The sequence below is a fragment of the Lampris incognitus genome, chromosome 2 (genome assembly GCF_029633865.1).
Source record: "Lampris incognitus isolate fLamInc1 chromosome 2, fLamInc1.hap2, whole genome shotgun sequence".
NCBI classification, from domain to species: domain Eukaryota; kingdom Metazoa; phylum Chordata; class Actinopteri; order Lampriformes; family Lampridae; genus Lampris; species Lampris incognitus.
This window is the reverse complement of record NC_079212.1, coordinates 25995600-26008248: the sequence shown is the minus strand read 5'-3', so window position 1 is coordinate 26008248 and position 12649 is coordinate 25995600. Positions and strand designations below refer to the sequence as shown.

The 12649-nt window shown below is 43.9% G+C and overlaps 1 protein-coding gene across 1 annotated transcript in view; it reads left to right on the top strand.

Annotated features, from left to right (window-relative positions):
- The window catches only part of eml1 (EMAP like 1), a 50226-nt gene that overhangs the window by 25823 nt on the left and 11754 nt on the right, over nucleotides 1–12649 (top strand). The window contains exons 4-7 of the mRNA XM_056272822.1: nucleotides 6366–6494; nucleotides 6886–6914; nucleotides 9613–9639; nucleotides 12456–12585. Of these exons, the coding sequence (XP_056128797.1) occupies nucleotides 6366–6494; nucleotides 6886–6914; nucleotides 9613–9639; nucleotides 12456–12585 (315 nt within the window). The remainder of the gene's footprint in view (nucleotides 1–6365; nucleotides 6495–6885; nucleotides 6915–9612; nucleotides 9640–12455; nucleotides 12586–12649) is intronic.

Genomic DNA, 12649 nt, shown 5'->3' with positions numbered 1-12649 from the left:
TCTGTGGGTTTTAGTGGCATGTATAATTGAGTGTTGTCAGCATAAAAATGGTAGAGCACATCATGATTTTTGAATGACCTGGCCAAGGGACAGTATATATATAGAAAAGAGAAGCGGGCCAAGAACTGAGCCTTGAGGGACACCACAATTCAACTGAGCCATCGAGGGGGTAGAGTTACCCTAAACAACAGGAAAAGTTCTGTTGGTGAGGTAAGAGTTTAATAAGCTAAGAGCTGAGCCCTTCATGCCAAGTCAAGTCCCTAAGCAATGTAAGAGGATGTTGTGATGGACTGTGTCAAAGGCAGCGCTAAGTCTAAAAGAACTAAAATCGAGAAGTCACCTCTGTCTGCAGTCAGCAGTAGGTCATTAGTGACCTTAACTAGAGCTGTCTCGGTACTATGAAGCGCTCTGAAACCAGACTGGAAACTGTTAAAAACACTATTTGTGTTCATAAAAGAAATCAATTGAGAAGAAATTACTCTCTCCAGAATCTTAGCTAGAAAAGACAATTTGGAGATTGGTCTGTAGTTACTTAGGGACAGGGGATCTAAATTAGGTTTCTTCAGCAATGGGTGAACAATGGCATGCTTAAAACTGCTTGGAAAAGAACCAAAGGCCAGAGAATTATTAAGAATTTGCAGAATAATGGGGCTGATTGTTGAAAATACCTCCTTGAGCATCTTAGTGAGAATGATGTCTAAGATGCAGGAGGAGGAGTTCATATTGAAAACTGTACTCTCGAATGGGAATGAATGCAAGAGCCTGGTTGGATTTGGGATCTGATATTCTCCACCTTATTTACAAAATGAGCGAGAAATTTTTTGGACAACTCAACATCAGGTTCAAAAAGAGAAGTGGAGGGACCATTAATAATAGAATCAATTACCCTAAAGAGAACCTTAGGATTGTGGTTATTTCTAGATATTAGTGTTGTGTAGTGCAGTGTAGTGTAGTGTGGTGTGGTGTGGTGCGGTGCGGTGTGGTGTGGTGTCGTACTGTGCTGTGCTGTGTCATAGACCTGGGTTAGGTTAGGGTAAGGGGGGGAGGGGTTGGTTGGGGTTGACCCCAGTTGGGTGAAGGAGGAGTGAATGTCTTGATTTGTGTATGTTAGTGGTTAATTGTGACTATTCTTTTCTATACTTTAAAGGAAGATGTATACTGTATATTTGCAGGGAAAAATAGGGGTTAAAGGCACTTAGTGACAGTAAAATTTTGAGTACATTCTTATTGTCTCTGTTGTCTTTGCTGTTGTGGATAGAAAAATACATCTTGTTTTGAGAAGACTAATGGAGTGTCTTAGAAAACACGCAAGTGAAGTAAAACTTTGGAAATCCATACGACAAAGATTAGGTTTTCTCATCATCCTGGGCTATGAGGATTTGCATTGAGTCAACAAAAAAAAGATGTAAATCTCACAAGTGTGTAACATTTAAATGTTACATACCAGCCAGAGGTTTCTGTTCTTGAATGTGGATCATTTAAAAAAATTTTTTAAAAATCAGCATATCCTTCTCTTCTATTGAATGTCTTTGGAGTTTTCTCCATAACTTTAGTTATTGGCTATATCAATGTATCATCAAACACGACAATTCATTTCTTTTCAGACATTCATTACATCCGCCTATGCCTATCTGACATCCACAGTCTTCCCTTGGTGACATTTTAAAGTTATCATTGACATTTAATATAACTGATAAACAGGGAGACACCTTATTGTCATAGCTGTCTTTCTGTCTGGGCCTCCACATTCACTTCAGGCTATGGTTTAAGTTTGAGTGTATATGTCAAGTCAAGTCAACTGTATTTGTATAGCCTAATATCACAAATTACAAATTTGCCTCAGTGGGCTTTACAGCAACACAATATCCTGACCTTAGACCCTCTCATCGGATAAGGAACAACTCCCTAAAAAAAAAAACCTTTGATAGGGAGAAAAAATAGGACGAAACCTCAGGGAGAGCAACAGAGGAGGGATCGCTCTCCCAAGACGGACAACGTGCAATAGATGTCGTGTTTACACAATTTACAGAAGATAACATTGAAAGAGGATAACAGAATTATAATGGAATCATAACATTTATGAAGAATATGATGTGCAGGATGCCCAGCAGTGTCCAGACGCCACCGGAACATCCCAGGACCCAAGCCACACGACCAGCATCACCATGTAAAAAAAACAAACAAAAAAACCCCAGGATAATAAAAACTATATGGATTTATAAGATATATAAAAAGAAAATGTGATGAGTGTGTGTGTGTGTGTGTGTGTGTGTGTGTGTGTGTGTGTGTGTGTGTGTGTGTGTGTGTGTGTCTTCTCCTGGATCGCCACCTTGCCATGGTGGAGAAGCTTGCATGGACCAATAATCTCAAGAGCTATGCTGTCCGGAGCTTGACTCCTGGTAAGGTCACCTAAGGTAGACTGGTCAAAGGGGAGGTTCCAGATGAAGCACGATGCAACAAAGACATCAACAGCAGAACTGGTGGAAGATGTTTCCTGATCATAACGGCAGTGAAGACGGATGAAGGCTGCAACAGAGGGTGGTCCCCAGTCGTCCTGGTCCTCCATGCCATTGGACTCCGGCCACCCCCTGCCAAGGACCGTGTGGTGGCTGCAGGCACATCAGCCACTCCACGTAAAAAGCTGTCACGCGCAGGCATCCTCCCATTATGTTGCTTCAGCATCAGCCTCTACACCCACCTGAGGACCCAGAAGGACCCAGAGAGAGGATGGTCATACTTGACCCCGAGTGACTGCTGATGATTAGATTTGTGTGTCAGGGAAAAAATAGATTTATCTTTCTGGTTTTGGCCTTCGATATTCACATAAACATCAAGCTTTTAGGCTTTAGTTTACAGGGTTTTTTTTAAAGCTTTGGACCTTTGAACACATTTGTTCATTTCTTGACTTACTTTGTGCTTCACAGACCAGTATCAGCTTCATGGTCAGATGTGAAATAAGACCATGACATAGAGGGGCTTGGTTTGCTCTGTGTTCAGTGAAGAGTTGGCTCAATTGGAGGAGCTTAACAGTCTCCAAGCACATGTGTGTAACTCTGCACACACACAGATGCATGCATGTTCACATGCACATCTCTCTCTCTCGCTCTCCCTCTCTCTCTCTCTCTCTCTCTCTCTCTCTCTCTCTCTCTCTCTCTCTCTCTCTCTCTCTCTCTCTCTCTCTCTCTCTCTCTCTCTCTCTCACTCACACACACACACACACACACACACACACACACACTTAAATTAAGACTTAAAGGTCAACAAAACACTCCAGTTTAGCTAGACCGTGGCCCCATCTGAGATTTAATGCCTATTTAAAGGATTTAAAGCCTATGACAATCCGTGGTTGTAATAACATATTATTGTGTGTGTGTGTGTGTGTGTGTGTGTGTGTGTGTGTGTGTGTGTGTGTGTGTGTGTGTGTGTTTGAATTGTGGATAGAATGTATAGATTGCGCTAAAATGTCAGGATAAGCATCAAGGTGGATGTCTCTGACTTGGATGTGTCCAAGTACATCAGTATTCAGTGAAAATAAGTTGTTTTGTTGTTGTGTAGACCTTTAAGGATGAGTAATAACTTTTATCTTTGCACACATTGAGAACCCTCCCCCATGAAGCGATTGATGATTGATGACTCTGACACAATTTGAGCCCTGACCTGGGTAACTAAGCATCTTTCCTCTCCCATATTTATCTTTCTATGCTGTCAATGTTGCCTCTCTTTCCCACCCTCCTTCCCTTGTCTCACGTGTCTAATGTCTTTTATCAGTGTCTTTCTCTGATGTCATGTCCTTTCCGCCTGTGGTGCTATATCGTGTTCACATCCTGTCCACCTTCAATGTGATGTCCTGCCATTCTGCCCCGTTTTGTCCTCTGTGTCTGGCTGGGTCAGATTTCTGTACCTACCCCTCAGGTGAGAGGTGAACTAAATATGTTATTTACCATAGTCAAACTATTTCATCATCGTCATCATCATCATCATAATCATCATCTACATATGTGTGAACGAGAGGGAGGACAATGGAATGGTGAGGATGCAAGGAGAAGAGGTGACGAAGGCGTATGAGTTTAAATACTTGGGGTCAACTGTCCAAAGTAACGGGGAGTGCAGAAGAGCAGTGAAGAAGAGAGTGCAGGCAGGGTGGAGCGGGTGGAGAAGAGTGTCAGGAGTGATTTGTGACAGAAGGGTACCAGCAAGAGTTAAAGGGAAGGTTTACAGGATGGTTGTGAGACCAGCTATGTTATATGGTTTGGAGACAGTGGCACTGACAAAAAGACAGGAGGCGGAGCTGAAGATGCTAAGATTCTCGTTGGGAGTGACGAAGAAGGACAGGATTAAGAACGAGTATATTAGAGGGACAGCTCCGGTTGAATGGTTTGGAGACAAAGCAAGAGAGGCAAGATTGAGATGGTTTGGACATGTGTGGTGGAGGGATGCTGGGTATATTAAGAGAAGGATGCTGAATATGGAGCTGCCAGGGAAGAGGAAAAGAGGAAGGCCAAAGAGGAGGTTTATGGATGTGATGAGGGAGGACATGCAGGTGGCTGGTGTGACAGTGGAAGATGCAGAAGACAGGAAGAGATGGAAACGGATGAGCCGCTGTGGCGACCCCTAACGGGAGCAGCTGAAAGTAGTAGTAGTAGTAGATCATCATCATCATCATCACCATCACTACACTAGGTTGTGTTGATGTTCTTTGTTTGTGTTATCATGTGTGTTGTGTAATCAATATTTTATAAGGCCACTCAAGAAATGAGAAACAGAAAGTTTGATTATCACCTACATATACACAAGCACAAGCAACTGGAATCATTGAGTAACCAAGTACAATTATCATTGTTAGCAATGATGATTATGTGTCGTTTCAATCAATGTGTTTTGGGAACAGTGTGGGATTATCTCTCAAGTCTGTGACTGGAATTAGACCAAGTTTGGGTTGCTCAAAATCTCATCAATACTGCAGATTTCCCAAATGCCCTCTGGCCCAATGAAAGAGCAGAAAAAGATACTTTCCCTTTCTCTTTTTTCCTCCTCTCTCTCTCTCTCTCTCTCTCTCTCTCTCTCTCTCTCTCTCTCTCTCTCTCTCTCTCTCTCTCTCTCTCTCTCTCTCTCTCTCTATCTCTCTCTCTCTTACTTCCACACAAACACACACACACATTTACTGAAAAACCCCATAAGGGATAACACTGGCGGCCAGTTGCAGGATTTGAATGGCCTTTACTCCCCTAGGATGGATTAGGTTTGGCTGGGCCCACCAGCAGTTGGACTGCTGATGGGGCCTTTCCTTTGTGTGAATGTGCCGTCTGTCTGCGCCCCTCATCTGTACGCCTGTAAATGTTCTGTAGGATCCCCTGTTCTAATGGCGTCATTGTGGATGTCCACTATACGGGAACCTCAAAGAGAACAAGGGGGAGAAAAAGAAAGAGGACAGATGTCTCTTTTCTCTTTTACTGTCTCTGCTTAATTGGTGTTGGCTGTAATGGTGTTGGTCCTAAAGGTTATCTGCTACATTCGAGTTATGTTGTTCATATGGGTATACATACGTCTGTCTGGTTAATGCTTTAGAATGGTTCAGTCGGGCGTGTGGTTAGCGTAGCAGTCTATTCCGTTGCCTACCAACATGGGGCTCACCGGTTCAAATCTCCATGTTACCTCTGGCTTGGTCGGGCATCCCTACAGACACAATTGGCAGTCTGCGGGTGGAAAGCCAGATGTGGATATGTATCCTGGTTGCTGCACTAGCGCCTCATCTGGTCGGTCGGGGCGCCTGTTCAGGGGGGAGGGGGAACTGGGGGGAATAGTGTGATCCTCCCACGCGCTACGTCCCCCTGGTGAAACTCCTCACTGTCAGGTGAAAAGAAGCTGCTGATGACTCCACATGTATCAGAGGAGATATGTGGTAGTCTGCAGCCCTCCCCAGATCAGCAGAGGGGGTGGAGCAGTGGCCGGGATGGCTCGGAAGAGTGGGGTAATTGGCCAAGTACATTTGGAGAGAAGGGGTGGATCTAAAAAAAAAAGAAAGAAAAAAAGAATGGTTCAATCACTGTACATGTTGGGATGCTGAAGGTAGATGGACATAATGATAAATATTTCTAATGCAGGTTTTACTTTGACTGTGCTCTTTAGGTTTCGGTTGAATGCTAATAGATGTGGACAAGAAAACCTGGTGCCTGAGGTATCGGCAATGTTGGAAAAGCCGTGTCAGGTAGTCACATGACCTGTTTGTTTAACCTCTGAATTTTCCATCTGTTTCTCTCTCTCTCTGTCTCTCTCTCTCTATCTATCTATCTGTCCCTCTGTCTTTCTCTTTCTCTCTTCTCTCCTTCTGTCTCTGCCTGTACATCTGTTCATCTTCCCTGCTGCAGCACTGTGAGGAGAGCCAACTCAAATGAGCATGTGGGAACTCTCACGAGGAGAGACTCGGGCGACTCTAAGGGCAATCGAACACGTGCCGGCTCCACTGGCAGCAACTCCAGTGGCAAGAGGAGTGAAAGGTAACACAGTTAGGCAGATGCCATGAAAACTAAGTTTCCACTCGTTTGGTGGAAGACATTAATCCTAATCATTCCTGACACTGGCCGTCCACATAAGATAGAGGGCTGTTTCAAGATGTCGTTTTTGCAGCCGTTAAATGGATTTGGTTTGTGTGAAATCTCCTCTTTGACACATCAGGCAGTCAGTTTGCAAAACCCATCTCTCATCTGATCAAGCACACCTAAGGCAAAAAAAGTAGATGTCAAAGAGTCTGACTCTAAAAGAGAAAAATAGGCGGCTATGTGATGCAGATCTGTTAGTATGGGGAAGAAACTGAGGGACAGAGGCAAGATTTGTTTTATCCGGGAGGAGGAATACTATCTGACAGCTGTCTGTTCATTTATTTTCCAGCAAACAGAAGGAGCCTGTGTTCAATGCAGGTAAGAACGAGAGGATATTCCTTTCCATTTTAGCCCAGAACTGTGGCCAAATGTATACCGCACAGCCTTTTGTATAAATATAACCCAGATTCTCAGTGGTTCAGTGTTAGTAATCCTCTTACGTCATGGAGTTAAACAGATATTGTCAACTAATAGTCTTTTTGTATTGCCCGTGTGTGGTGTGTACCTCAAAACATCCATCCCTCTCCCAATACCCATGATCCATCATACCCTTTACAAGTCATTTCATCCCTCCTCATACTCACATCCATTCCTCCATTCCTTTTTCATTTTTGATCAAATCTGTGCACATTGTTTGATTTGTTCTTTTGATTTTTACTTAAAATTCAAAAATTTTATAGAAAATCCTGTAAACACCCACATGAAGCTGGTTTGATTGGTATGTGGTGCAGCAAAACTGTGCCCGCCTCGTATTTGTTTTATAATGTTTTGGATGGCTTTTTGAAAGCCATTTTAATAGTGATATTTGTTAGCGAGAGACATCGGGGGAATGAGATAAAGAGAGGTGGAAAAGCACAAGATATACTTTGATGGGCTCTCATTTGGTTGGCAGTGAGTTCTGTTTCCAGCTCCTAGACAAGTGAACCATCCCATGCACAATTCATTTGTTAAAGAACTGAAAATGGAAACTGTGTTGTATGAAAGCAGTGCTAGTGAATATCAGATGAGACGAGTATTGATTAGAGTTTCTACCTCCTGTGTGCTATTGATTTCTATGTAAATATAGCCTGTGTTCCCGTTTGGTTAAGTCACCTGACTGTGTTGCTTCAGCTAAGCCAGACTTTGCAACCTCCTGCAAAGCAACACATATAGACATTTTCAGAACCAAAGTGGTCTATTCTGTAGGCCGGCTGAGCCAAACACCCCGGTTTTTTAGCCTGTTGGGTAGTTGTAGAGGCCATAAGCCTTGCCGAAACATAGATTGATAAATGCTCCTTTTAAATTAGTATTGCACACATTTAGTTTGCAAAGCAGTGCTGTTTGTGTAAATGAAAGGTTGCGGCCAGAGTGAAAGATAACACATTATCACATTACACTTCTTGTGCTGGCTTCTCCCCTCTGCGTGCACTCAGAAATTTTAGAATGGATGGACTCGAGTTAACCCCAAAGCCAAGGCCAAGGGCAGCACGGTGGCCCAGTGGTTAGCGCTGTTGCCTCACAACAAGAAGGTCCTGGGTTCGAACCCCAGGCCGTCCCAGGTCCTTCCTGTGTGGAGTTTGCATGTTCTCCACGTGTCTGTGTGGGTTTCCTCCAGATACTCTGGTTTCCTCCCACCATCAAAGACATGTATGTTAGGGTTAATACTCCTGTCTGTGCCCCTGAGTAAGGCAATGGCAAGAAGAAGTGGAGTTGGTCCCCGGGCGCGGCACGGCGGCTGCCCACTGCTTCCAGTGTGTGCGTTGGGATGGGTTAAGTGCAGAAGTTGAATTTCCCCATGGGAATTAATAAAGTACATCTTATCTTATTACTATCTGACATGAATTGCTGACGATAAGGAGAAAGTGTACTACAGGGGTAATTAACACATCTCTTTTTAGACATTTGAATCAATTATAGACCTATTATCTCCTGCAAAGCTGCACGGTCAGGGCAGAGCTGTGGCCATAAACAACTGCCGGAGAGCAATAAACCAATTGTGCAAAAGTAATTACAACAGTTACTCCTGTCAACGCTATGCATACCTGCAAGCCACACAGTGATTGCATGCGAAGTGGTTCATTTGAAATTCCCTCCTTTATTCATTCAACAGCTTAACCTGCTTAATCCACCTAATTTGATATTGTGAAATATTTGCCCTGTAGTGCGTTAGATGTTATTCTCTTAAACGCATCACAGACCTTTGTGTTTTGGTGAAGTAACATGATACAAGACTCTCTCATCAAATAGCAATGCGTACTCTGCTCATGCCTAACAAGGAGCAGCGACTGGTTGCACTAAGTATTCAGAGGATCACATCAAAGAGAGTTGACTTCAAAAACAAAGAGGGCAAAGGGCGTCCGGGTAGCGTGGCGGTCTATTCTGTTGCCTACCAACACGGGGATCACCGGTTCGAATCCCTGTGTTGCCTCCGGCTTGGTCAGGCGTCCCTACAGACACAATTGGCCCTGTCTGCGGGTAGGAAGCTGGATGTGGGTATGTGTCCTGGTCACTGTACTAGCGCCTCCTCTTGTCGGTCGCGGTGCCTGTTCGGGGGGGAGGGGGAACTGGGGAGAATAGCGTGATCCTCCCATACGCTATGTCCCCCTGGCGAAACTCCTCACTTTCAGGTGAAAAGAAGCAACTGGCGACTGACTCCACATATATCGGAGGAGGCTTGTGGTAGTCTGCAGCCCTCCCTGGATCGGCAGAGGGGGGTGGAGCAGCACCCGGGATGTCTCGGAAGAGTGGGGTAATTGGCCAAGTACAATTAGGAAAAAAGGGGGGGAGGGAGAATAAAAAAAAAACAAAGAGGGCGTTGACATTTCTCGATTTACTAACTACATATAGAAACAGGTGAAGTGATATCGTCACACAGGAAAAAGCAATTAATCAGTTAATCTATAATGTTCAAGACGGAGGCACGCTTTTTATTGACACCAAGAAACAGGAAGTGAACTCTTATTAGGACAGACCAGGAAGTGAGGAAGCCATCTCACCCCTCACCTGGTTGTTCTGTTTCTCTCTGTGACCTCACAAGGGATGCGACGCGTGACCCACTGCAAAGGTAGGCCTCCCTTTCCTAAACCTCCTGGTTTTCACAGCTTTCAGTGCACTGCCACGTATACCGGGCACCAGAATGGTCTTTACCACTGTGTACATGGATCGCCTCTGCTCCCACCTAATCTAAGACAGATTTGGACTTAAGACATATAAACCTCTAATTCGTAGCTAAACTGATTTTCTTTTGGCGCTTGATGGGGCGTAGCGCCGAAGCCTGCTTTACAGAGCACGGAAATTCCCACTTTTGCCGTTCTGCCGAGGAGGTTTCATACCATCGCCTGAGCGATTTGTACCAGTGCAGTGCAAAGAAAGCTGTCATCAGACAGGGGAAGGACTGGGCTGACGATGTTTGTGTGTGATAGTTACCCTTCCTCCTATGTCTATGAGACTGGGCATACTAATACGTGTTGACACATGCTACCGTAACATTACACTGAGAGGTCTGTCCAAGTGTGTGTGGCTTGCAGTGCGCCTGTGTTTCACCACGCTAGTTGTTTAACTGCTGATGAAACTGCCACTTTTCTAGATGCGCGTGTGTATGTGTGTGTGTGTGTGTGTGTGTGTGTGTGTTTGCTCACAGCCCCACTTTGCACTTGGGCATTTCGTCTCTGTCACCATAGTAACAACACAAAGAATTCTGACACGCTTCCCGTCGTGAGTGTTCTCAGAGTCCTTGGAGCCTCTGCTCTGAGGTCTCCACGTCAGCACAAAACAAGTAGATTTGCTTCACTTGTTGTTGTTTTCCATTTATGTTGCCAAGCAAACAGAGCCCATATCTGTTTTGAGGAGTTATACAAACGTGTTTGATTTTGCATCTTGAATTTTATTCTTTTTTTTCTTCTTTTTTTTTTCCTTTGTTTTGTCTTCACATATCATTTTGGCATTGTAGTCGCTGCAGCTAATAATTCTCACAGCTGACCGGTAGAAGAAAAGTAAAATCCATGGTGATTTCCTCATACATCCTATGGTTGCTCCTCCTGTCTTGGTAAAAGCAGTCATTAGCTTGGGATGCAGATCAGGGAGGGAGACCTTTATCACTTGAGTTATCCACTTGGTAACCTTACAGCATGCTTTAATGCAATAAATCTGCAACATCACTTTGCTAGGGACTGTCAATAAGTAATTTGCAGTGAGATAAACCGTTACCAGTTTAATATTTTATGAAAACTGTCATCGCCCCTTAGTTCCCTCCACGTAGCTGATGTCTTGCCAGTATTATGTCGTGGTGCATACCCAAAATAGTATCTTGACACAAGATAAAATTAGCTGTTGCATCTCTCTTACTCATACTATTCTACCAACCTCTTCTTTTTACCTTCTCACTCCTTGGCCCATGTTCAACCCAATGGCTCTGTGTCCTCCCTCCCTGTTCTCCGTCTGCACTAGTCACAGTACAGATTTACCTCAGCCGTTCTTCCAAACAGACCGGAACCAGTGGCGGCCCCACGGCTTCTGCTGTGATGGCCCGTTCATCCAACAAACCCCACAGCCCAGATGGTAGCAAGGCCAGCAAGGCCTGGGCTACCAAGACCCCCATGGCCAGAAAGGCCCCAAGTTTTTCCCTCCCTCTCAGAAAGTCAGGGAGTCTGTCATCTTATTCTCCCCTTGAAACGCCTAGCTACCGCAGCCCCATCAAATCTCCCAGCCAGTATTTCCAGATTTGCTATTAACATAAGCCAAAGGGCCGGGTCTCTTGGTAGTCCTCCGGGCCTCTTGGTAGTCCGCCGGGCCACTGAGATGATGGAGTCTGTTCGCACTTAACGAATTGATTAGATCCACCACATTCACTTGCTCCAGCACAAACATCAGTTTCAAACCAGCAACCCAGATGACGTCTCAAGATTGTGTAATTCATGATTAAGTGTAGATACTGTTATTTGTACAGAAAATCATCTTGAGGAGGTACCATTGATCCTACACATTCACAGGGAAGTCACACTGATGTGGTGGTTGGATGTCTTATTCTTGAATTATCATTACATCAAGAATAAGAAAACCAAACAAGTGTCCAATCACATCAGAGGTAACCAAGAACCCTCTCATCTACACTCTGCAGGTCCAAGGGAGTAAAGGATATATATTCAGAGACATTTGTCATTTCCGTATGGACTGAAAAAGAAAATGATTCAGTAGATGTGCATGGTACATATTCGTTGTGTTTTTTTTTTTTTTAACCTCAGCATGTTTAATTTTTATTTTTATGCCTCATTCCTCATTACATTTTAATCTTGGACCTGTTTTTCTGCCTCCATAATAATCCCCATGCTCTGCTTCTGTCTGTCTTTATATTGGTTAACCTGTGCTATAAGCTGAATTTCCCCAAGGTGTGACGCTTTACAGTGTTGCAGACTGTTTGCTGTTCATTTTGCACCCTTTGCTGTTTGGAGAATGTACTTGAAATGGCTAATAAAGTCCATTGAAAAGCTAATCTTTTGTGTTTGCAGATTTATTGATATTGTCATTCTCTGTCTTCCATTAAGTTCCATTATCTCATTACTTTCGACTTTAAACATGACTCATTTGCATCCCGTTGTCCTTTGATTCTGTTACACTTAATCACCAGCCTACATTCCCACCGCCGTTACTCACTTCCTTCACCATTTCATGCATTTGCTATGTAAGAACACACTGCATTCCTCTTCATATGCCATCATATCATGTTTCTTTACCGCTTTGCACACTGCAATGCAACTTAAACATTATGAAAAGACCATACAATGAAAATGAATGATGGCACAACATAATTTCACTATTTTTTTTTTTTTTGGGTCTGGTTTGCCTTGTTCTAAAATTCCTGATGATGTCTGTTGCTTTTTCCAGAGGAAGGTTATGTGAAAATGTATTTGAAGGGCCGTCCCATTACCATGTACATGTCCAAAGACCTGGTGGAAACCTACTGCCTGGAAGCCAGAGGCGAACTGCCCAGCAACAAGCTGAAATTGGACTGGGTGTATCCTTTCTATTCAAGATGAATTTTTCATCATTCAGGTGGAGAAAGTGAAGGTATGCGTTGT